Genomic DNA, 23,498 nt, shown 5'->3' with positions numbered 1-23,498 from the left:
AAACACGACTGCTTTCTTCTTTCGTTGAGGGGGTTTGGCGGCACGGCATCTTTGTTTCCAGGCGGAACGTTAAAGAACGCGACACACACGTCTCCCGGAAATCCCGTATAATTCAACCAATCCGATGACGACTTCGAAACTCCTGAAGTGTTTCCACTTTTGTGTGCCATATGCATCAGACGTTTAGCCAACGGTACGTGGGCGTGACATCTGAGGCTGAGACTACTGGAAGGCTGACTTCCTGAAAAGTTGACACTGTGATGTTTACAAAACCTCATTCTTCAAGCTCAACCAATAGTCCATTTGGGATAGGACTATCTGTTAGGTTCAATGGCAATCTATATCCACCTAGTTGTGTTTACAGATTTTGTGATTTATTGCAATTAATCAATTATATTTGGCCACTAGAAAATATAGTTACTGGAAATAAAGTGACTTACATAGCATGCAAGATATACACGTATCAGTTCACAGATTCCAGAGGAATCAATTTTGGCATTGCTGGCACCAAGCTCTACTGTTTGAGCTACAGAATGCTGACAAGCTTAGGTACCTTGTACATCTGGGTTTTGAGTCAAGAAGATGAGGCCCCATCTGATGCTGGTTGCTGTGGTGTCGGTTCCAGACAGGAACAATTACCATGTTATCTTCATCAAACGTCGAGTCCTTATTGGCCTTCTGCTGCTCCAAGGAAAACAGAAAGCACCAACTTCCTGCAGTTTTACATTCCAACCTGTTCCAAAACACCTGCTAGTTTTTGATAATCCTGAAGACCTTGCTTATTTTTTTCCAAGTGAGGTAAAGAAGAGTTTGAGCTAAACTCTGCAAGGAAGTTGGACCTCCAGAAGCAGGACTGGACATCCCCGGTTAAGTAGTCCCCATTGTTACTTACAGCCTTACTGGACCATCATATTATCCTTGATGGTTTAAACAAGCAAATACATCATAAAATTGGAGACGGCCTTGATGCAGGCAGTGTTGATGATCCAACAATACTGATGTCAAAATGACAGCAATTTATAGTGACAAAGCAACAGTAATGCCAACTTTCAAGAAGTTGAGGTTTTGATGCAGCATGGGTGACCGCTGGTAAAGTTTAGTAGGGTTTAACTTTTATCAAGAGTAACAATGCAAAGTGTCGACAACCTATGGGAATGTACACAATTAAGAGAGATCCACCTCCTGATCCAGTTGGATAATAGCTAAGAACATTTAGTGCTTGTTCATACCTGTCCAACAAGTGACCCTGACTGAGTGATTTTCTCCTTCAGGATTTCCAGAAGGTATGCAAAGCGCTTGACAGCTAGCGGTTGAAATGGGTACCAAATTCAAAATATTGTCCCCCAAGACAGGAATATGTGTTATACATATTTTTATGTATAAAAATACATAAAAGCAACACATCAGCATGTTGGTTTGCTTTTTCTTTATTTATTTTTTTGGTCTTTTCTTGATTTTTTTTTTTCTGGTCTTTTTTGTCTGTTTTCTTGGTTTGCCATAGGGAAGTTTTTGGCACTACATAATTTTCTTATTGGGTTATGTTATGTTTGATTTTCCTATCTAAATCCTTTTGTCCTTATGCAAGCAAAATAGGAATACTGCTAATAAAAATAAAGTGAATACATTTTAAATCCTTATTTTACACACAAAATAAAAACACTTTTTTTGGACCCCTCCAAAAATAGGGGTATTAAAATATTTGACATTTTGTATCACAAATCAATGTGATGATACACACAGAAATAAAAGGAAAATAAGACATAAAAACTGTACAAAAAAAGATAAAATTCATTTAAAAAAGTTTCCAAATCACCAAATCATCCCAAGTTAGTCTCTTTTTTTCTATAAGGACCTTGGGCATTGGTTTACAAAGTAAAGTGTCATTTCTTCTGCTGAATGTAGTTGAGATTGCCGTGCCGGCCATGTTGAATAAGCGGGTAATGTTGATTTGCCACTAGAGAACCTGCAAGAAATGCAGAAAAAAACTGTTATGAGTGGAAACTTTTTATTTATTAGTGTGCATCTGTGGCCTATAAAAATCATAGAGAGGAATATTCAGTTAACTTAAAAGACCATTAATAACATGTTGAATTAATCAAATGATTCCTTTCAATACACAGGAACAGCAAATATGCTTGAGGGAATGTCATAAAAAATGTCCACGTCATATTTCATCCCAAAGTCAAAAGAAAGTAAAATAAACACTATTCTACATAAAGAGAATGAAGCCAACTTTTAGCACCATTAAATTATTTTGCATTGTGACAAAAGATAATTAAGCATGATTCACCTACAAAAAAAATATATAATATTAATATAATTAAAAAAAAATGACAAATGTTCTTTTTTTCCGGCCACTTCCTAATTGACTTCAAATTTACCAACATTTTATATATATATATATATATATATATATATATAAAAATCAACACGTTGGTTTGCTTTTTATTTCTTATCTGCTCTTTTCCCGTCTGTTTTTTTAGTTTGCTATAGGAAAGGTTTTTGGCACTACATAACTGACTTGTTGGATCTTAAAGCTTTTGTCCTTAACCAAGTAATACAGCAAAAATAGCATGAATGTCAACAATAAAACAATTTTTATTTTATTTTCAATGGAAAATTCCATTGTTACATTCTACTTGCAATACAGACATATACACAAGGTTTGAATGTTTTATTTTCAACATGTCAGACAGATAGGACAGCACTGGTACCTTGTGAGATGAAGGGTTTGTTGGGCTGCTGCAGGTAGGGTGGCAGACGGTAGGGCATGAAGGATGGAGACAGCGAATACGGAGTCACACCGCCAAACTGAGACGGGAAATTAGGATCTGAGATGTAGAGAGAGAACAGTGAACACACGGCTCTGTACTAACAGAGAGTAAAACAACCAACACAAGAACTCAGAACCGTTAAAATGTCACTCAACCATTATGAAACCATGTCACCTTCCTTATTTATACTAGATTCAAAAAACAAGGTTTTCATTAGACTGTGATTTCAAGGGGTTACAGGTGAAGCGGCTCTAAAAGAGGACAAGCAATCCAGTAAATCCAGTTCCCAGTGTTTAGTCTAACAGCTGTGGAGTCACCCAGTGAACCCAAAACACCTGTGAGACTTACCTGAGCTCACAAAGAGACACTGCACTGATTTCACTCATCTCTGAAAACATTTTCATAAAGCTTAAATCGCTATAAGGATGTTGCCTTAGAAAGCACCACGTGAAAGTGTGAGCACCACGTGTGTGTACCTGTCTTGTTTACTGTGCCGTTCACCACAAGTGGCCCCGGATTGAGATGGTGATTGTGCCAGGGGTGCACCCTTTCTCGGGCCGGGCCGCCGCCCACTCCACCAGCCACCCGCCCCGTCGACGGCTGAGCGAATATGATGCTGGGGTCGTTCAGGTTCATGGGGGAGGGGCTCACCGCTGGCCCGCCTCCACCACCCCGTATGGCAAACTTCAGGCCAGGAGAGGACGGGTGGCCGGAGGCGGTGGAGGCCCCAGAGCCCTGGATGAGAGGGCCGTGGATGGGCCAGGAGGCAGAGGTGAGGGGCGGCTGCTGGGGGTGGGCAGGCAGGAGGCCCAGCGCGGAGAGCCCGGCGTGGTACGGCCCCGGGTGGGAATGTGGGAAGCTGAAGATGGGAAGTTGGACCTGTGGAACCTGCTGCTGCTGCGGTTGGGAGGGTTTGGAGGTAGAGGATGCAGAGGAAGGCTTGCTGTTCTGCGGAGAGACGGACGCCTGGCTGTAGGGAGACGGCTGAGGGGAGTACGGAGGAGTCTGACGCGTATCAGACTGGATGGAAACAGACAGAAATAGTGTCAGTTCATCCAAAAACGAATGTATGAAAGTAAATTCTGTTGCTGGGTGATATTGAATATTTACAATTACTTTTTTTGGCAAACAAAAATTGGGCAAAACCTTGGATATCACAATCTTAATACGCTTTTCATACCACTACCATGCCAATATCTGAAAATATCAGTGTACCGTGGTACCATCACAGTAGTTTTTGTAAGGTTTCTCAAGTCATCGTGCATAAGTAGTGTAAAAGTTTCTAAACACTTAAGTTTCTTTAGTAAAAAACGTAATTACTAAAAAAATTATTAAAGGGGTGGTAAATCAGCTATTTTCGAAGGCTTGATTGTGTTTATGGGGTCCGTTCTCCTAAAAACGGTCTGTTGACTTCCTGGTTGCTCCCTCAGAAATACACAATGGGCTCAGATTGGTTAGCTGTCCCAGTGTGTTGTGATTCGTTAACCATCTAGTGCATGTTGTCCGGAAACGTCACGCCCCTTAACATTACTGGTTCTTGCATGTGCTCCGGTGTATGGTAAACAATGGCGTCAATATTGCCTTATCAATTTGAGGCCGAATCAGACCCAGAGAATATCAGTGAAGAGGATCGAGCAGAACCTGTGCAAGCACAGCTCTTACAGGACGTTTCAGAATGGTGTGGGTTTTTTTTGTTGGTAGTTGTCTCATACTTTGTAGATATGCTGTTATTTGTAAATGCAATGTTAGCTTTTGATATACGGCTTTACAGCAACATTACACACTAACTGAAGTTAAAAAAGTAAAATAATCAAGGACCCTTTTAAATGATTTATTAATTATATAAGAATTATATCTTTATCTTTATATATTTTTATAAAGTTAAAATTTTTCTTAGATTATTTTGTGAAAATTAATTTCTACTTTCTAAAAATATTTACTTAAATGATTTTAGCAAATGGCTGCAATATAACAAAGAGTGAAAAATTTAAGGGGGTCTGAACACTTTCCGTACCCACTGTATATAAAGGCAAATATAAATATAACTCACATATACAACAAATCTAATGACTAAATAATTGTTTTATTTAGTGAAAATTAATAATGAAAAATGTATTTATTACTTATAAATATTAGAATAGTAATACATATATACTTTATATATACACTATTATTTCTAAATAACATTATAAATACATACTATCAACTATAATTCTTCTTTGTTTGTATATTTACTGAAAAGTAATTACTAAAATTAATTAGATCATTTATTAATATAATTAAAAATAAATATAATGCATTATAAATCTAAATAAATATCATATGAATTAAATAAAACTTTTTTATTTATTAAAAATGACAAAAAATACATAATTAGATTAATTATAACTATAAATAAATAATACATAGATAAATTAAAAAAATACAAATAAACCAGATTTTTACTATATTTAGTGACCAGTATTTTAAATATACTTGGCAACAATGAATAATTGGTTCAAATTATCTGGTCGAAGTTTCAGTTGAATGGCAAAATAAATTAATTTCAAAGCACATAATAAAATACTGAGAAACATTAACAACTAAAAGGCAATGGACATCTATCATCCAGCCGCAGCTGAGAGCAGAGAGTTTAGGTCCTTACACATTCAGAGGGCTGCCTGTGCCGTCCGCCCCGATCCTGGACTAAAGCACCTTGAGGAATGGGGATGGACTGAGAGCTCGCCATGGCCCGGACCATGTGAGGTACTTGAAAAAAAACAGAGTAATCACAGTCAAACGCTCTTATATACTGCCCCCTACAGGACACAGACAGGTCAAGAATATTAATTATAAAGAAAAAAGAAATTGCATAATAAAATCAGCGATGACAATACAATATAAAATGACTGACTATCAAAGTCTATACCTATCCACCAAATAACTGTCTACTTTGTTTTGCAACACTTCCTTTCAACTCAATAGCCATTATAGGTAAATAACTAGAACAATAAAGAAAGTATAGAATACAGAAGTACATGAAAGTACAGTAAACAGTAAAGCTATTTACGCTACAAACCAGTGTGTTTATGATTATGAACCAAAATAATAGGATAACAAATACCACAAAGTTACGCCTTCTTTCTTTGCTTGAACATTTGGGTGGCGTTATGCAAATCTTCCCACACTGTGACGTAGACATGTGGGGGCGTGTTTAAACGAGGCGTCTTAGGAGGGCGTGGACGAGTCTTAACTGTCTATATATATATATACATATATATACACACACACACACACACACATGTATATATATATATATGTATGTATATACACACACACACACACACACAGATATATATACACACACACACACACATATATATATACACACACACACACACACACATGTATATAATATATATATATTTAAGACATTTTAAGACTTTTTAAGGACCCGCGGCCACCCTGTGTGTGTGTGTGTATATATATATATATATACATGTTTATAATATATATATACACAAAATGTGTTACATTTATTAAACATATTCATAAACTGTTTGGGCTTATGAAAATGGTCTGAGAAGTTCAGCTCTAGAGGCTTCATGAACTAAAAAATAAAGGACTGAATTAAGCTGAGCTGTACCTGGTCCGGACACTGCTCTCTGACGGAGGTGTTTGTAATCGGGACAGTCTCTCCTCACGTGACCCATATCTCCACACTGAAAGCAGCGTCTCTCTCTGGGCTCCCTGTCCTCCTCCCTGACCTCCTCCTCACGCTCGTTCTCCTTTTTCTTCATTCTGAAATCAAACAAGATCAGCTAAGCACTTTGCCTCCCATGCATTATTGCTGCAAAAAGTAATAGTTTCTGCATGTGTAAACAGGGCACCTGCGTCTCTTTGGGCAGTCCTTCATATAGTGACCGATCTTCCCGCAGATCCGACAGCAGCGGTCATTAGGAGCCAGTTCACCGTCCGTCAGCACCTTTGAGTCAAAGAAGTAATCCTGACAGAGAGACAGAGACATGAAGATGAAATGAGACATGAAATGAAGGTTAAAATGGCGCTCAGGAGCAGTTGTAGTGTGACTCACGGCCTCTGTTCCCAGCTGAGGGTAAAATGGGGTGCCGAACAGCTTCCTGCCGTTGATGAAGGCCTTCATGATGAAGTTAGTCACTGTGTACAGAGAGGGCAGAGAGAACGAGTGAGACATAATCAACCGTATATTCACTGAAAGGTGTGGAACAGGATAGATTTGCTTACTTTTGCGAGAAACACCAGCCCCAAGATTGTGATTCAAGTCAAAGGGATCTGTTAAAAAAAAACAGTCATGTAAAAATAACATATTCAAGGGTCATGCAACATGTTTGTTTGGTTGAAATAAAATATTGCAAAATATCAGAATTCAAACTAAAAGCATCACATTTAGTGAAGTCACCTCAACTTCTAAATATATCAATAAATATTGTAATTCTACTGGGAAACAATGGAATAACTATAAAATACAATTATAAAAATGACATGTTATATTAATATATTAATAAAATATAAAAATTATAAATAATATAAACAAATACATACTGTTAATTATCATCTTTGTGTATTTTGTGAAACAATTACTAAAAATAATTATTTTCTTATTAATACCGTAATTATAAATAATAATATAAAAATAAATTATTACATACTAACTAATATCCAATTAGTTATAAATTAATTAATGATTAATAATATAAAAAAATGTTAATTATTTTTTTACTGCATTTTAGAGCATTAAACATTTTAAACCTACTTGGAAACAATGGATGGAATAATAAAATACAAGTACAAAATTAATTAAATATATTAATACAATTATTTTATAATCTGTTTTTATGAAGCAAGACAGATCTAGAGAGGCTGAATTAATTAAAAAAACAAATAAAAGAATGAATAACCTGAATAAAATAACTGATCTCTTGATTTCTGCGCATTTCAGAACAAATTAAGAGAAAAAAAGTTGTGAGTCATAATGAGCGTTTCAAACCTTCGATTGCAATGCATTTGGACGTCCACTGTTTCTCAAATGTGGTGAGGCGTTTGCGCTGGCGGATGGAGATGACGTACTCTTTAAAATCAAACTCTTCTGTGTAGAAACGCAGCAGGCCGAGCCATAGCTCCCCGACTGTCTCCTTATTCTGATAGAGCTCCGGCAGACGCCGCCGCTGGACACCAGAAACACACACCTTAACTGATGCATGCTGAGTGCACTTCAAAATGCATCGGGCTGCGTAATTTGTTTACAGTCTCCAAGTGTATAAATGATAAATATTAGAAACTAAACGTGTGTCACGTTCAGTGAGGTTAAATATAATATATAAAAAACACATAGAAATGACTTGTTGTTGTTAATAAACAAATTGTTGATAACAAATACTATCAGTTACTGTTTTTCTTTATGTATTTAGTGACAATTACAAATTTTTTTGATTATTAATATTATAATAAATAATACAAACAAATATATAATATCACTTATTTTTCTTTGCATATTTAGTGAAAATTAAAAAAATATTAGATTGCTTAGTATTATAATTATAACTAACAAACATATATATACTATCAGTAATCATTTTTGTGTATTTAGTGGCAAGTAATTACTAAAAATAATTAAATTACTTAATATAATTATCAGTTATTGTTTTTCTTTGTGTATTCAGTGACAAGCAATTATAAAAATAATGAAATGACTTAATATTATAATTATAAATAAAATAAACAAATACATACTATCATTTATGGATTTTCTTAATTTTTTTAGTAATTACTTGTCACTTAATAAAGAAGATCCATAACTGATTGTATGTATTTGTTTATATTATTTATAATTATAATATTAAGTAATCTAATTATTTTTGTAATTCTCTAAATAACAGATGATTTATTATTATAAAATGTAAATAATATAAAAAATTATTTTAGCATTTTTATTTGTGTATTTAGTGAAAAGTAAATATTAAAAGGTTAATATCTAATAAATAATTAAAGAAAATAAATTAAATTAAATTAATAAAAATGGTACAATTTAAGTAGAATGAAACCTCTTCAACGTTCTGACTCAAACAAAAATGTCTTGCTCAGAAACAATCTCAAATCAATCCCACTCACCAGCTCATCAAGGTCATCGAAGAAGAAAGCATTCCAGCCGTCCACCATCCTCTGAGGAACAGTGCTCCCATCGAATACCTGCAGAAGAGCACAATCATTCAGTTCCATGGTGCAGATATGTGATACTATCAGTGCACCATGGTACTGCCACAGTACTTCTGTGTAAGTGCTTTGTACCTCTTGTAACACAGGGATGACTGGTGGTTGTTTCTGTTGTAAGAAATACAGCACCATGAGGATGTAAGCATAGGAGGACAGACTTCCTCTGGAGGCGTCGCCAATATCACAGCGCTGCAAAACACACACATTTACATTTTCCCCTAGTGTGCATGTAGTCAATACGATGACTTTCCAATGCACTGACAAAAGGATAAAAATGTAATGAAGAGGGCAGTGACAGGGTACTAGTACTACAATGGTATGCATCTGTCGCGAGCGATAATGTGGGTGACAATAAGCCACAGACATTTATTGGATAGCATAGATCATGTTTGCGACGTTCTTTTAGCCGCTGGAGGTAGTTAGCATGGTCTTGAGCCTTTCCTCTGAATAGATTAGCCCTCCATTCAACACGGTTTTTCGCTGCCTGGGTCCAAGAGTTGGTTGGTATGATAGACTCAAAAATCTATCAGATCTCATTTCAGTACATCTTTATACCTCAGTTTAGGCCGTCCAACAATATGGGTACCCTTCTTGAGGACACTGTGGAGAATTGTGTGGGGAATAGGGGAAGGGGACATTCTGGTCACATGACCTGAATGTCTGAGACGAAAAAATTTTAGGCGGGAGGAAAGTGTTTCACTTTTTGTCACTTTAAACAGATTGACATTTTATCCCTCCAGGTCTTACCAAGTATAAACCTGAGGCATCTAGTGTGGAAGGCACTTAGCAGACTCTCTAGATACCTGCATTCAGCGACACACAACAGGATGCTCAGAACTCATGCTTCATATACTCTTACATTGATGCAAACAGATGCTTATTCCACCATACACGATTTGTCAAACGCCCAAAAGTAGAGGCCGCTTTCCCCAACCTGACTGAAATCTCATCGTCTGGGGTAGTATTGCGGGGTCACGGTAGATCCAAGATATGTGAACTTTCCCACATCATTGAGAACTACATTTTTTTTAACTGAAAACGATGTGTTGGCAGCAAGTGACATAGGGCCTGTTTACACTTGGTCACTTCATGTGTTTTCTCTGATCGGATATCAATCTGATTTTTTACAACTCTATCATTTATACTTGGCCACATAAACGTATCTCCGCAAAACGGATATATATCCGATCTTCAATTCCAACGCTATATGCAAATTTAATGGAGGTCACATCAAAGAATGCACCAGATTGGCACTGCATTTTATTCATCATCAGCTAATTTCAAGATCAAAGACTGCAACAGGAGAGAGAGCGGCATCAGTACTGAAAAGGTAAGTTACTTATAAGTTAGTCTTAATACTTTTAATGAAGATGATTGTGTGTTAAGAGTCTGCGACTTGCTTTCAGTTTCATTTGTGGCAGTTTGTGCATCGGCTCGCTGAAGAAATACTCAGCTACTCATCTGCAGCGATGCGTGTGGCGTTAGCGCGATCATATCTGACTATGACGTCATGTAGGCTGTAACGCTCTCTCACGTTTATTATTTTAAAGGGGTCATATGATGTTGCTAAAAAGAACATTATTTTGTGTATTTGGAGTAATGCAATGTGTTTATACGGTTTAAATTAAAAAAACACATTATTTTCCACATACTGTACATTATTGTTTCTCCTCTATGCCCCGCCTTTCTGAAACACGTCGATTTTTACAAAGCTCATCGGTCTGAAAAGCGAGGTGTGCTCTGATTGGGCAGCTATCCAGTGCATTGTGATTGGCCGAATACCTCAAGCGTGAGACGGAAATGTTACGCCCCTACCATACTGTATTTCCGTATGTCCCGGCGCGACGAGACAAAAACATTAAAACCCATTATAAACGAGGCATTTGTTGCATCCAGCGGGGACATAATTACGGATTATAATGACTTATACTATCTTTTTACATGTTGCGTTGCATCGCGCCGCGTAAACATAAAAACGACATGGCGGCGGCAACAACAAAACTACAGCGAGAATAAAGTTAGGTCTTCTTTCTTTGCGTGAACATTTGGGCGGTGTTATGCAAATCTTCCCACATCGTGACGTAGATATGTGGGGGCGTGTTAGAACGAACCGTTTTAGGTAGGCGTGGTTGACTCTTAACTTTTATAAAGAATATCTCTTTGGATTTGAGACTTTAGTCTTTGCAACTTTACAGATCTTTATGCACCAAGAGCTTGTAACACTCCAAAGAGAAAGGAAAAATTTAAATCGCATCATATGACCCCTTTAACATTTTGGGAGGAGTAAATTTTACATATGTGGTTTCAACAACCAGATGCATTTACACTTGTCCAGTTTCGTGTGGAATGCGGCCCAGACCACCTCCTGAAGTGGTTTGAGCGATTGGATTTAAATCTGTCTCGAAAGCCTTTCAGAGGACATTTACACCGATCAGAGAAAACGCATGAAGTGACCAGGTGTAAACGGGCCCAGAGTCACCATTTTTTTAAGCTGATTGTGAGCCCAAAAACATCACACAAGCATGAGAAACAGTCGAGCAGAATCTGCAGCTGCTCTGGTGAAGATGCGCATAATGCAGCCTCATCTGCATATAGCAGTTCTCTGACGACAAACTCTTGTGTTTTTGTTCTTGCTCTCAAACGGAATAGACTGACGAAGTTTCCATCATCCCTAGTCAAAAGAGTGATTCCAGTGTGATTATCCAATTTCTCAAAGGTAGTCCTGAATACAAAGGTAAAATAAATGATAAAGTGTGTTGGAGCAAGGACACAGTCTTGTTTCACACCTCGATTTAAAGGGAATTCATCAGATAGATCACCTTCAAATTGTACACGGCCTTGCATTCCATTTTGAAGGGATTTAATAAGTGATAGAAGGGTGCGAGGGCAGCCGGCCTTTTGCAGGACTATAAAAAGAGCTTTTCTGTCGACTGAATCAAAAGCTTTAGTCAGATCAACAAAAGCAAGGTAGAGTGGCTGATTCTGTTCTCTTGATTTTTCTTGTAACTGTCTCAGCAAAAATCATGTCTGTTGTAGAGCGGATGGGTCGGAAGCCACATTGAGACTCAGAATATATGACCTCAGCTAACTGATGAAGGCGAGTCAATATGAGCGGACCAGGAATTTCCCTGTAACACACAGCAGTGATATTCCTCGGTAATTGTCACAGTCTCCACGATCCCCTTTGTTCTTATAGAGGATGGTGATCTATGCATCTTTGAAAACTTGCGGAACATACTTAAGAGTGCCAGTGGCTTCCCTCTGCCCAGTCCTTGAACTATGATTATCACCTCGTCTAGCTCTGGTTCTGCATCTAAGCAATTCTGATGTGGAATACTTCTGTGGAATACTTGATTCTGATTGGTCAGTCGCGACATTCCGAGGTCTGTTATCCCTCGATAACAACCGGTAAAAGCTGATAACACAGGCTCATCCGGGAAACTGAAGTCGGCGCTATACTCTTGCTAAGAACAATTTTTCTTCGTGGAAGCTTTGCGTTTGGTTTGGCTAATAAAATATTAAAACTCAATTCATTATTATGTGTACAATTATTTAATTATGTCATTCTGGTATCGCAGACTCGCTCTCTCGTTTCATATAAACACAGCTGCTGCAACGATTGTTTTGTACACTGTAATGGATTATAAGATAACTAACATACTGGTAAGAATTTAAAACATTTTCGTCTTAAATCAATATCTTTTATCGCCTTATTTATGTGGTCAAATGTTGTGTAGTAAGTGGTATGACTGCACCGTATCCCTTAAATATCCGTCTAATTTGACTAATATCTGTCTTCACGGAAGCTTTACGTTCAAATATTTCAACTCAAATCAATATTTTGTGTCTAATTATTTACTTATGTGGCAAGTAGTCGTGTAATATGAGGGATAATGTACATCCAGCCGGTTGTTATCGCAGAATAACCCCCGACAGGGTGATCAGGACCCCAACACGCCTTACATAACAGACAGCACTATTTGAACTGTATAACTCACTAAAGTACTCTGTCCAACACACAAGCTTTTCTGATTTATCTTCAATGATGGAACCATCTTTCCTCTTGAGCACACAACAAGTCTGGGTAGTAGGTCCTATTACAGTTTTGATAGCTTTATACACAGCATTGATATTTCCAGAATCTCTTGCAGTTTCAATATTGGAGCATATCATGTCCTAGTAGTCTTGGGCACATTTCTGAACTGTTGCTTGTGCAGCAGATTTTGCAGCACGATATGCGACTGTTGCTTGCCTTGTGGGTCTTGATTTGAGGCGGACTAGAGCTTGACGCTTTTCCTCAAGAACTGGTTGGATCATTTGTAAGGAGGCATTATACCAGTCAGGATTTTGTCTCCTTTTCTTTCCAAAAGTTTGTAAAGCAGTGTCATAGATCACATTTATCATGGCTTCCCAGGGTCTGGGGTATCAGGAATGTTCTGAAGCTTTTCTTCAAGCCTGCTACAGTATTTTTCTCTAAGATTTGGGAGCTTTGTTTTGTGAATGTCAATCTTTTGGGACTGTTTCACTTGACGACGGAAAGGCTTTGGTTCAATGTTTATGTATGACACAACTAGACTGTGATCAGTGTCACAGTCGGCACTGTGATATGTACTTGTATTCTTGACTTCCTTTCTATACTTCTGCTTGACAATAACAAAGTCAAGCTGGTGCCATGCTTTAGATCTTGGGTGGCACCAAGTCATCTTTCTATGTAATCGCCCAGGAAAGATAGTATTAGTAATACAGAGATTGTTTCTGCAGCAGAGCTCGAGTAGCCGTTAACCATTCTCATTCATTCACCCCACCCCAAACTTTCCAATGCTGTCAGGCCAAATATTATGGTCCTCCCCTACTCTGGCATTCATATCACCCAACAAGACTGTCCGTTCAGCTTCAGGAGATGACCTGCGAAGCATTTCTAGTTGTCCATAGAACTGATCTTTGTCTGCTGGTTCTGATTTAAGTGTTGGTGCTTAGGCAGATATTACTAAAATACAACCTTGTCTGGTCTTAAGTCTAAAGAAAGATATCCTGTCACTAATTGCAGTAGGTGTTTGTATATTGCTGATTAGGTTGTTACGCATGGCAAATCCAGTCCCGTACAGCCTTGGTTCATCAGCTGGCCTGCCAAACCAGTAGAATGTAAAATTGGCTTCTCTAATAGTACCTGCCCCTACTAATCTTGTCTCTTGAAGAGCAGAGACATGTACATTTCGTTTGGCCAGTTCAGTATCAATGATAGCTGTCTTTCTAGCATTTATATTTTCGCAAACTGCATCTTGGTACATCGTCATTCCAATGGTCATTGTCCTTACATTCCACGTTGAAAAAATGAATTTTGTCTTTTTGGGTGAGGTAAAACACAAACCAGAACACCCATTCTGGTAGTGTTGTGGTGAATGGCAGCACCTTATTGGTCAGAGGCTGCCTGACTTGAAGCGGGCGGTAGCTTACCATGGAATTGGCCCCTCCCACTCTAGAATGAGGTCCCTAGCGCCTGAGCATCATCACCATTACTCTGGCTTATCACTGGTAACTACCTCAAACTGGGTTTTTGATTTCTGCATTTCAGTCATATGCAGCCACAGGTTTCCTCTGCAGGAGAAAAGATTTGTCGACTCTTGTCACCGCCAGGATAATTTAAGCTTACATTTTCCTGGTGAACATGGTAAATCATTTAAAATACACACACACAGCAGTGAACACACACACACTGTGAACACACACCCGGAGCAGTGGGCAGCCATTTTTTGCTGCGGCGCCCGGAGAGCAGTTGGGGGTTCGGTGCCTTGCTCAAGGGCACCTCAGTCGTGGTATTGAAGGTGGAAGAGAGCGCTGTACATTCACTCCCCCCACCTACAATCCCTGCCGGTATGAGACTCGAACCCACAACCTTTATGTTACGAGTCCGACTCTCTAACCATTAGGCCACGACTTCCCCCGACTTATTCGAATAAACTTTGAAATATAATTTATTCCGTTGATCAAAGCTGAATTTTCAGCATCATTACTCCAGTCTTCAGTGCCACATGATCCTTCAGAAATAATTCTCGCTGATTTGCTGCTCAAGAAACATTTCTGATTATTATCAATATTGCAAACAGTTGTGCTGATTAAAGGGTTAGTTCACCCAAAAAATGAAACGACATGAGGGTGAGTAATTAATGACAGAATTTTCATTTTCGGGTGAACTATCCCTTTAATATTTTTGCGATACATTTTGTTTCTAGATTCTTTGATTAATAGAAAGTTCAAAAGAACAGCATTTATTTGAAATAGAAATCTTTTGCAACATTATAAATGTCTTTACTGTCACTTTTGATCAATTTAATGCCTCCTTGCTGAATAAAAGCATTATTTTCTTTCAAAACATCAGAAAAAGAGATTAATTAAAATTTAAGTTGAGGTTTTGTAAACAAATTCATTCAAGTACAATTTACATTTGTCCACAAAAGGTTGAGCTTCTTTAGGAGTATGCAATAATCAAAAATAACGTGCATGTAACTTTACTACTGTAGATCAGCTACTCATGCACATGTTCCTTTAGCACTAGCTGTCTGAATGTGCATGTTTGAATATTGTAGGGAATATTTTATGCAACTATGTGCATTCTGCAAGTTAAAATCATTTATGACAGCAAAGATATCTGGTCTTACCTTGGCAAATACTTTCATAGTGTAGCCCAGATACTGCACACGAGGGTCTATAGCAGCATATGTGGCCAGCATCCGGGTGTTGTGTTGGGCCTGACACACAAAAACAACATTCAAATAAAATAAATCAATGTAAATAAATAATAGTAATAAAACAGACAATTTTTCATATAGACACATAATAGAATGTAATATAATATAATGTAATATAATCAGGGGTACACATAAGTGGTGCATGCGCGACCAAAATAAAAATTGTGCTGTGTAAATAACTTCAGACCACTCATTTGCAACATTGTTTACAGCTGTTAATGCACAATTACCATTTTAGATCGACTAACTGTAATAATAGTGCATAAGATTTCTATTCGAACTGAAAGCATAAATCTAGGCTATCCCGCTGCCGTTTTCAAAGCACAATGCAAAACTGTGACATTTCATTCCCTGAAGCTCTCCAATCGGCAGCGCATATACTTACTTGCCGGCAACCCGCCAAAATAAAAGCTTGCTGATTTAAAGTTTGAAAATGATGAAAATTCTTATTTAAAAAAAAAAAGAAGTAAATGTTAGCATTTTATTTTTAAGTTTACTATAAAATAATAATATTTTTATTTAATACTCCCTTTTTATTTTAAAATATAATAGTATTATCACACTTTATTAATTTTATTTTATTTTTGTAATAAATAAATGAAGTGCAATAATATTATTATCACTATTATTCATTTATTTTTTTGTATAGTTACATTTAATGGGTCACACTATGTGCAGTGTGAGGACCAAAACAAATCTCCAGGTGCTCTTATGAGAACCAGGCTGAAAAACTAATGTGCACCCCTAAACATAATATAACATAATATAATACCATATAATACAATATCAGAGAGTGTGTCTCACCAGTGTGTTGTAGAGGCTGATGTCTCCCTCCAGTCCGCTCTGCCTGTGTTCAAACTTCACTATAGGCACTTTAGCAGTTGTGATAGGCAAGATATTCCTTAAACCTGAACCATGCCAACAAACGAATCCGTCAGCGCTGAACATTCAACTCACACTGACTTCAGTTTCACAAAATAAATCACTCCCGTACCTGTGTGCTTTTTCAGCACCTTGGCTAAACCCTCGATGATCTCCTTACAGTTCAGCTTCTGCAAGAAAAACAAGAACGCAAAACCAGTTAAACATCAGGGAGTCGATAATTGGCTTAAAAAAAAATAAAATATTAATAGAAAAGGCAATAATACAAACTGATCTCCTTTTGAATGTTTTTAAACACAAAACACAATTTAAAGTAAGTGAAATCAGTCATCAACACATTATAATGCACATTACAAGCACTTTTGAAATGTGGCATGACATAAAATAAAAATCAAATGAAAGAAAAATAAGGTATGTTTGTAATATTGGCCTAATCATACAGATATTTACAAAAAAAAGTGTCTAAAAATCTATATAAAACATGGCATGTCCCTCTTTTGAAGGGGCAACAGGATTTATACCTCAGCGGTGTCGTGACCCTCCAGTGTCATGCAGATGTCCAGGTCACTGTCACGAAACCCAAAGCCGTTCTTAGAAGAGCCAAACAGACAGAGCTGGGCCTTATCTGAAAAACAAACAGAATAGAGATTCATTTATGTCAAAAAGTAGGGATACTGCAGTTAGGTTAGATAGGTTATCTGTTTATAATCATAAAAACTGTGAAACCGAGATTTTTCCTTGGACTAAACTCATCCTAGTCAAACATTGGATTTATTAATGAACTGAACTGTAGTTGGTTGTTTTACATGTTACTTCCTGTCTAAGGGGGCGGTTCTTGGCAAGAATTCAAAGTGAAACCATGAAAGTCAAACCATTTAGAAATTAACTGAAAGCATGAAAACTACTTATTGTTTTCATTCACACAATAGAGACATTACTGCAGTTTAGCGTTTGTTCTGCAAAAAGACCCTTTTCACAGGCTGCGATGATGATTTTTTTTTGTTATTACCACCATAAATCAGGGATTCACAAACTTTTTTATCAGCCAAACCCCTCTGAGCTTATATAATATATATATATATATATATATCTAAGCTCAGAGGGTTTTGAATACAATGGCTGAGAAAGTGATTTAATTTGACTTCTTTCGCTTGTCTTACTGCTGTAATCAATCTCTCTAAAATTTGTGACCCTGGAGCACAAAAGCTGGAAATGCTATCATTAATTTTTTTATTTTCCTATTAGAACAAAATGAGGACCACTATAGAAGTTTACACGACTATGACAATTTCTGCTAAAGCTATTTAGCTCCTGCATGTTTTTTTGGTTAACGCTGTTGCACACGTATGAACGTAAATCCACACCGTTGTACTCTTTTCTAATGAAGCGCTCCAGACTGCCCAGAATCTGCTCCCTCTTCTGCTGCTCGATGAGAGACGGCGATAACTCATCTACAAACACAAACACATCGCAACTCAACCTGAAGTAAATGTAAGGGGAAATACAAATAAATGCACTCAAGCTGCTAAGTGGCAAGGACATTTTCTCTGATTGGGATGATTCGGGTGTGCTGGCGTATTAAAGGAACAGTTCACCCAAAAATCACTGATTTAAAAATAAATTAAAAATAAAAATCAGGCAACACCAAATGAATCCCCTTGGCTGTTGGCTGTAATTTTGTGTTGCCTGATATGCTTTTTTGGACTCAGCGATGACAGCCATTGACATACATTTTATGAATCACCAAGATCCATTGTTGGATCTTGGATGGCCTGAGGGTGAGTAAACTAACAGAAAATGTTCATTTTTGAGTGAACTATCCCTTTAAATATGGATGATGGTGCAGTATGGTATAGCACTCACGGTAACACAGCATGCAGAGTCCGTCCAAGATCTCTCTGAAGAGTACGGTCATGGGCGGCAGAGGTCTCAGCTCAACCTTCTTGAAGTCTTCAGGGCACTCGTCTTTAAGGTGGCCGTCTCGCTTACAGATGCTGCACACGACCGTTGGTGGCTGTTAAGCAAAACAACCAGCAGACCCTTAACTTCTGGTTAACAGCACCAAATTATTTACCATAATAACACATGTGATGCACATGTGTGCCATAGTATAAACCATATATAATACATATAATATTAAAAAATGACTCCAGACGACTGAATTATTGGATTCCATGCCTATTCCACCCTCTCTTAGAATCAAAGAGTCTATTTTTTTTGCTGCTGTGCCTTTAGACCTTTTTTTATCGTGATCGATTTTGAAGCGGCACAACTGTTTTCAACATTGATAATAATCAGAAATGTTTCTTGAGCAGCAAATCAGCATATTAGAATGATTTCTGAAGGATCATGTGACACTGAAGACTGGAGTAATGATGCGGAAAATTCAGCTTTGCATCACAGGAATAAATTACAGTTTACAATATATTCAAATAGAAAACAGTTATTTTAAATAATAGTATTATTGTAATAATATTTCACAATATCACTGTTTTTACTGTATTTTGGATCAAATAAATGCAGCCTTGGTGAGCATAAAAAACAAACATTTAAAGTTTTGGGTCTGTAAGGTTTTTTTTTTTTACTTCTGCCATTGCATATGAAATTATCAAATAAGGATTTCTTAAAATCCAGACGAATTTGCCAATGAATCATTCAGACCATTTTGACTGATTCACTGAAAAGAACTGACTCATGAGAACAATTCACTGGCATAGGAGCTTGTTTTACTCCACATAAACTATACACAAGATCAATATCCACCTGTTTTTAAAGCCAAACACAACTAGAAATGTATATTCACTATTGAAATTCCCATGACCTTTCCAAACCTGGAAAACTGATTTTAAAAGAAAACATTTTGCACAGTCAAGCACCACAAATATTACAGTACCCTGTGCAATTACCTTTCCTCCAGTGAAGATCATCCTGTCAAAGACATAGTGCATATCTTCTGGTGCAATACTGTCCCATTTCTCCATGTCTTGCTCTTTATCCTCCTCCTCATCGCTGTCCATCAGCAGGCCGTTGAGGGCGGAAGGAGACGTGGCTGTGGAGGGTTCCTGGGAAACCGCCTCAGATCTGGCATCCATCCCACCGTCGCTCACCAGGAGCTCGGTGAACCCCGCTCTCAGGCTCTCCTCTTCCTCCATATCCCTCTCATCCTCATCATCACTGCTGTCTCCGTCCTCCTCGCCGCTCTTCTCCACCTCCCCCTGGTTCTTCCGGTCCAGGCTGCAGGATCGGGCCGTGCGAGAACGTCTGGGTTTCTTCCTCAGTAAGCCACGGCTGGCGTTTGCTCCGTTCCTGCTCTGCGGACAGGCAAAATACTTGTAGGCCGTGCGGAAGCGCTCCTGGATGTATTCAAACACCATCTGACTGTTCAGACTGCGAGCCACATTCCTCTTCAACGCAAACGGATCTGAAACACATGACTGAGTCATTTACAAGTGCTTTCATACTGCAGTTGAAGCTCCTTTTCTTATTTCATCTTAATGCGACAAACAAAGTGCACTTAAAAACAGATGAAAGTGTAAAACACTGTGCTGTTTGATATTGTTTATCAGTATCGGATGATACTGGATATTGAATTGTGTTAATTTTTAGATTACCTGTGCAATCATCTAACACTCATCTCCAGTTAATCAGTAACACCTTGCAATAAGACTTCATATGAGCTAACAATGAACAATACTTAAGTATTTAATTATATTAATGTTACAAAAATGCATTTATTAATGCATTTTTTAAATCAAAAGTTGTATCTGTTAACATGAGCTAATAAACAAACAACTGTATTTTATATATACTAAAATTAACAATCTTTTTAGTAATATTTTACATTAGTTTTTACCATTCAGGTTGTTTGATAAGTGTGTATGTATATATATATATATATATATATATATATATATATATATATATATATCTCCAGAAATGTACAGCATTAATCAAAAATTTGATATTTTAATTATTTATCATTTAAAAAAAATAAATATTTAAATATATAATTTTAATATTTAAATATACAAATTTGCTATTAACTATTACATAACAAATGTTAGAAAGACATGCTATATATTCTTAATATTATAATATTAGACAGATACAATTAGTATTACTGATATCCTATAACAGTATTTTGAAATAGCTTTAATTTTATTTTAATTGTAGTTTAATGTTTATTAATTTTGTGTTTTTATTTGTTTCTTGTGTTTATTTCAATTGCTATTAACAATTATATATTATTAAAAAAAACATTGTTTTTAGAGTAATGTTTTTAATTTAGACAAAACAGCCCAGCATTTTAATAGAAGTTATTTAATCCATTTTTAGCCATAACATGAAAATAATTAACAGCTTATCAGCCAGAATATTATATTGTTTTGTCTATTAGATTGTTTTGGGTTTTATTATCGGTGCATCCCTAAAAAGAGAGAACAGAGAGGTTGAACAACTCAACCAATCTTATTTGAAACAGCTTTCCGACACCCCTTTTGCTGAACGAACAGAAAAACGCAAAACATTTGGATGGAAACCAAGCAAGTGCTCACTCTTCGGGAAGTCAACCATCAATGAAGTGTTTGCAATGCAATATCAGTGTTAACCACACTGGATCTCAGACGTCTGTGGTCTCACCCTCGATGGCGAGTCTGCGGCGAGGCCAGTTCTTGAGCTCCCGCGGCAGCAGCTCTTTCAGACGGATGCTGATGATGTGCTCCTCCAGCGCAAACTCCAACGTGTAAAAGCGCAGGAGCTCCAGCCACAGCTGCCCCAGAGACGCGCTCACAGGCTCCTCCAGCGTCAGACGAGTCTAGAAACACACACACACGTTACTAATAACACTCACCCGAGGGCTTCTTTAATACAGTCGAGAGTAGCGGTGAAGCGCTCACCTTGCCCTTAGCGTGTTCGGCCTTCTTCTCGGTCTGGGTTTTGGGTTCGGGTTTGGCTTTGCCGTCCCCGCGGCCCTCGCCTGCAGGAGCGGGCCTCTGCTCCCAACCCACGAACGAGTCCGACTCCATCCCCGTCAGGTGAAACTCATCCACGCGCTTCTCGTCAAAGCCCTTTATCTGAGCAGACATAAAAGAAGAATAGAGATATTTATTTAGATCAGGGGTTTTCAATCTTATAGATACGACTAGTGGTTGACCGATATATCGGCCGATATTTGGCATTTTTCAAATATCGCAGCGGCCGATAAGTTTTTCTGTTTGGCCAATGTGTTCGAGGCGGGACTTTTATTTTGATGGCGCCGAGAACGGCAGCACCTGCGCACACCGCTCTCACATTCTCCCTCTTTTTCGCTGTCGTCGTTCAGTTCTGTCTAATATGGATAGAAGTCTATCTAATAATCAGATAGAACTGTTAAACAAAGGAATGAAAATGTATACAAAAAAGTATTATAACGATTGCTTTAATATTATTAGTAATAGAAAGGCAAACATTATAATACTTTCTCATTTGCCGTCAGCATTCAGCAAATACGCATTTATATCATTTAAACAAATCTTTGAATGACTAATGAACATTTAATTTCACAAACCTTGCAGACTTAGTCGAATCTAGTTAAGATCTTGTGAAGTGTGCATTTGTATCCTGCATGATCGTGTGATCTGGGTGACGGTCGGTCCGTGCAAATTGAATGATGACAGGAGAAGAGTTCAGCTTCACTGGAGATCGACAAACTTTAAACTAGTGATTTCAAATTATGCTGCGCTTTATGCATTTGCCCACTGTCATATTCATGTCATTTTCATTGCGTGCTGTATGTAAAATTAGTGTTACCTTGGCTTTATTTATAAAAAAAAAAAAAAAAGGATTCCCAATGCACACAAACTTCCCAGAATACTGAGTGCCCTGTTGATTACAGTGTTTACTTTCTTTTTAATTAGATTTTTATTAAATATTTATTTACTTGTGAAAAATGCTTTGTCTTCTAAAGTATAAGTATGTTTATTTTACACAATTATTTTTAATCCATTTTCAAATGATTTCAATTTTTTTTTAAATATAAACGAAAATAAATAAAATTATATCGGCTTTATATCGGCCACCCTGCTTTCCAAGATATCGGCATCGGCTGTCAAAAAACCTATAATGGTCGACCACTAGATACGACGAAGCCCCAAATATGATTATCCTCATGTGAGGGGCCCCATCCTAAAACTGAAAAGACTACATATATATTTGAATAGAAAAATGTTATATATTTTAATGTATAAAGACCAAATTCTTACAAAGAAAAATGTATATTATAAATACACACATACTGGTAAAAAATGTATAGCCTGAATGCACTGTAAGTCGCTTTGGATAAAAGCGTCTGCTAAATGCATAAATAATTTTTATTATTATTTATTTTAAATTATAAATACACAAAATATTAAATTGAAAATACTAGGGATGCTCTGATCGATCGGCCAGAGATCGGTATCGGCCGATAATCACATTTCATGACTCGATCGGTAGTCACTATTTGGCCGATCTCACGAACCGATCGCAATTTGATGACGTCAACGCCTGACCACGTACATGATGCGTGGGGACGTAAATGATTTTAAGCCACAGTCATGTCATCGCCGGTGTGGATATGCTATGACGTTTCGAGAAACAATGAAAAATTTGCATGATGTTTTGCATGATGATGAATGGATGGTTCATTTTTAACAGCAGATTCAGTGACGTTAGAGCTGATCTGCGCCTCACTGCACACGTCTGCGGCACATTACGGCTCCACGGGAAGCCTAGTCAGTGCTTGTGTTTATACTGCAGCCGCGGCATGTTTCTGAAGCGGCTCTCCGCACTGCTTGGCTAAAAATAGTCTTTTGTGAGTTGTCACAGCGTGGAGGACGGAACAAAACCTCGT

General features: G+C 37.5%; 1 protein-coding gene across 1 annotated transcript in view; it reads right to left on the bottom strand.

Annotated features, from left to right (window-relative positions):
- Nucleotides 1-2,757: 2,757 nt before the first annotated feature.
- The window catches only part of LOC107729069 (terminal uridylyltransferase 4-like), a 23,057-nt gene continuing 2,316 nt past the window's right edge, over nt 2,758-23,498 (bottom strand). The window contains exons 2-21 of the mRNA XM_016539417.1: nt 21,526-21,702; nt 21,269-21,443; nt 19,537-20,051; nt 18,494-18,644; nt 17,995-18,081; nt 17,152-17,255; nt 16,743-16,800; nt 16,553-16,656; nt 15,659-15,748; nt 9,078-9,191; nt 8,901-8,978; nt 7,780-7,957; nt 7,017-7,064; nt 6,847-6,929; nt 6,644-6,759; nt 6,400-6,554; nt 5,419-5,522; nt 3,251-3,794; nt 3,123-3,162; nt 2,758-2,831 (exon numbers count right to left, since the gene is read on the bottom strand). Of these exons, the coding sequence (XP_016394903.1) occupies nt 2,825-2,831; nt 3,123-3,162; nt 3,251-3,794; nt 5,419-5,522; nt 6,400-6,554; nt 6,644-6,759; nt 6,847-6,929; nt 7,017-7,064; nt 7,780-7,957; nt 8,901-8,978; nt 9,078-9,191; nt 15,659-15,748; nt 16,553-16,656; nt 16,743-16,800; nt 17,152-17,255; nt 17,995-18,081; nt 18,494-18,644; nt 19,537-20,051; nt 21,269-21,443; nt 21,526-21,654 (2,880 nt within the window). The 5' untranslated portion in view covers nt 21,655-21,702 and the 3' untranslated portion in view covers nt 2,758-2,824. The remainder of the gene's footprint in view (nt 2,832-3,122; nt 3,163-3,250; nt 3,795-5,418; nt 5,523-6,399; nt 6,555-6,643; nt 6,760-6,846; nt 6,930-7,016; nt 7,065-7,779; nt 7,958-8,900; nt 8,979-9,077; nt 9,192-15,658; nt 15,749-16,552; nt 16,657-16,742; nt 16,801-17,151; nt 17,256-17,994; nt 18,082-18,493; nt 18,645-19,536; nt 20,052-21,268; nt 21,444-21,525; nt 21,703-23,498) is intronic.

The sequence above is a fragment of the Sinocyclocheilus rhinocerous genome, unplaced genomic scaffold, assembly GCF_001515625.1.
Source record: "Sinocyclocheilus rhinocerous isolate Xijiao unplaced genomic scaffold, SAMN03320098_v1.1 scaffold758, whole genome shotgun sequence".
Lineage (NCBI taxonomy): Eukaryota > Metazoa > Chordata > Actinopteri > Cypriniformes > Cyprinidae > Sinocyclocheilus > Sinocyclocheilus rhinocerous.
The sequence above is the reverse complement of the archived record's forward strand: the minus strand, read 5'-3'. Positions and strand labels throughout refer to the sequence as shown.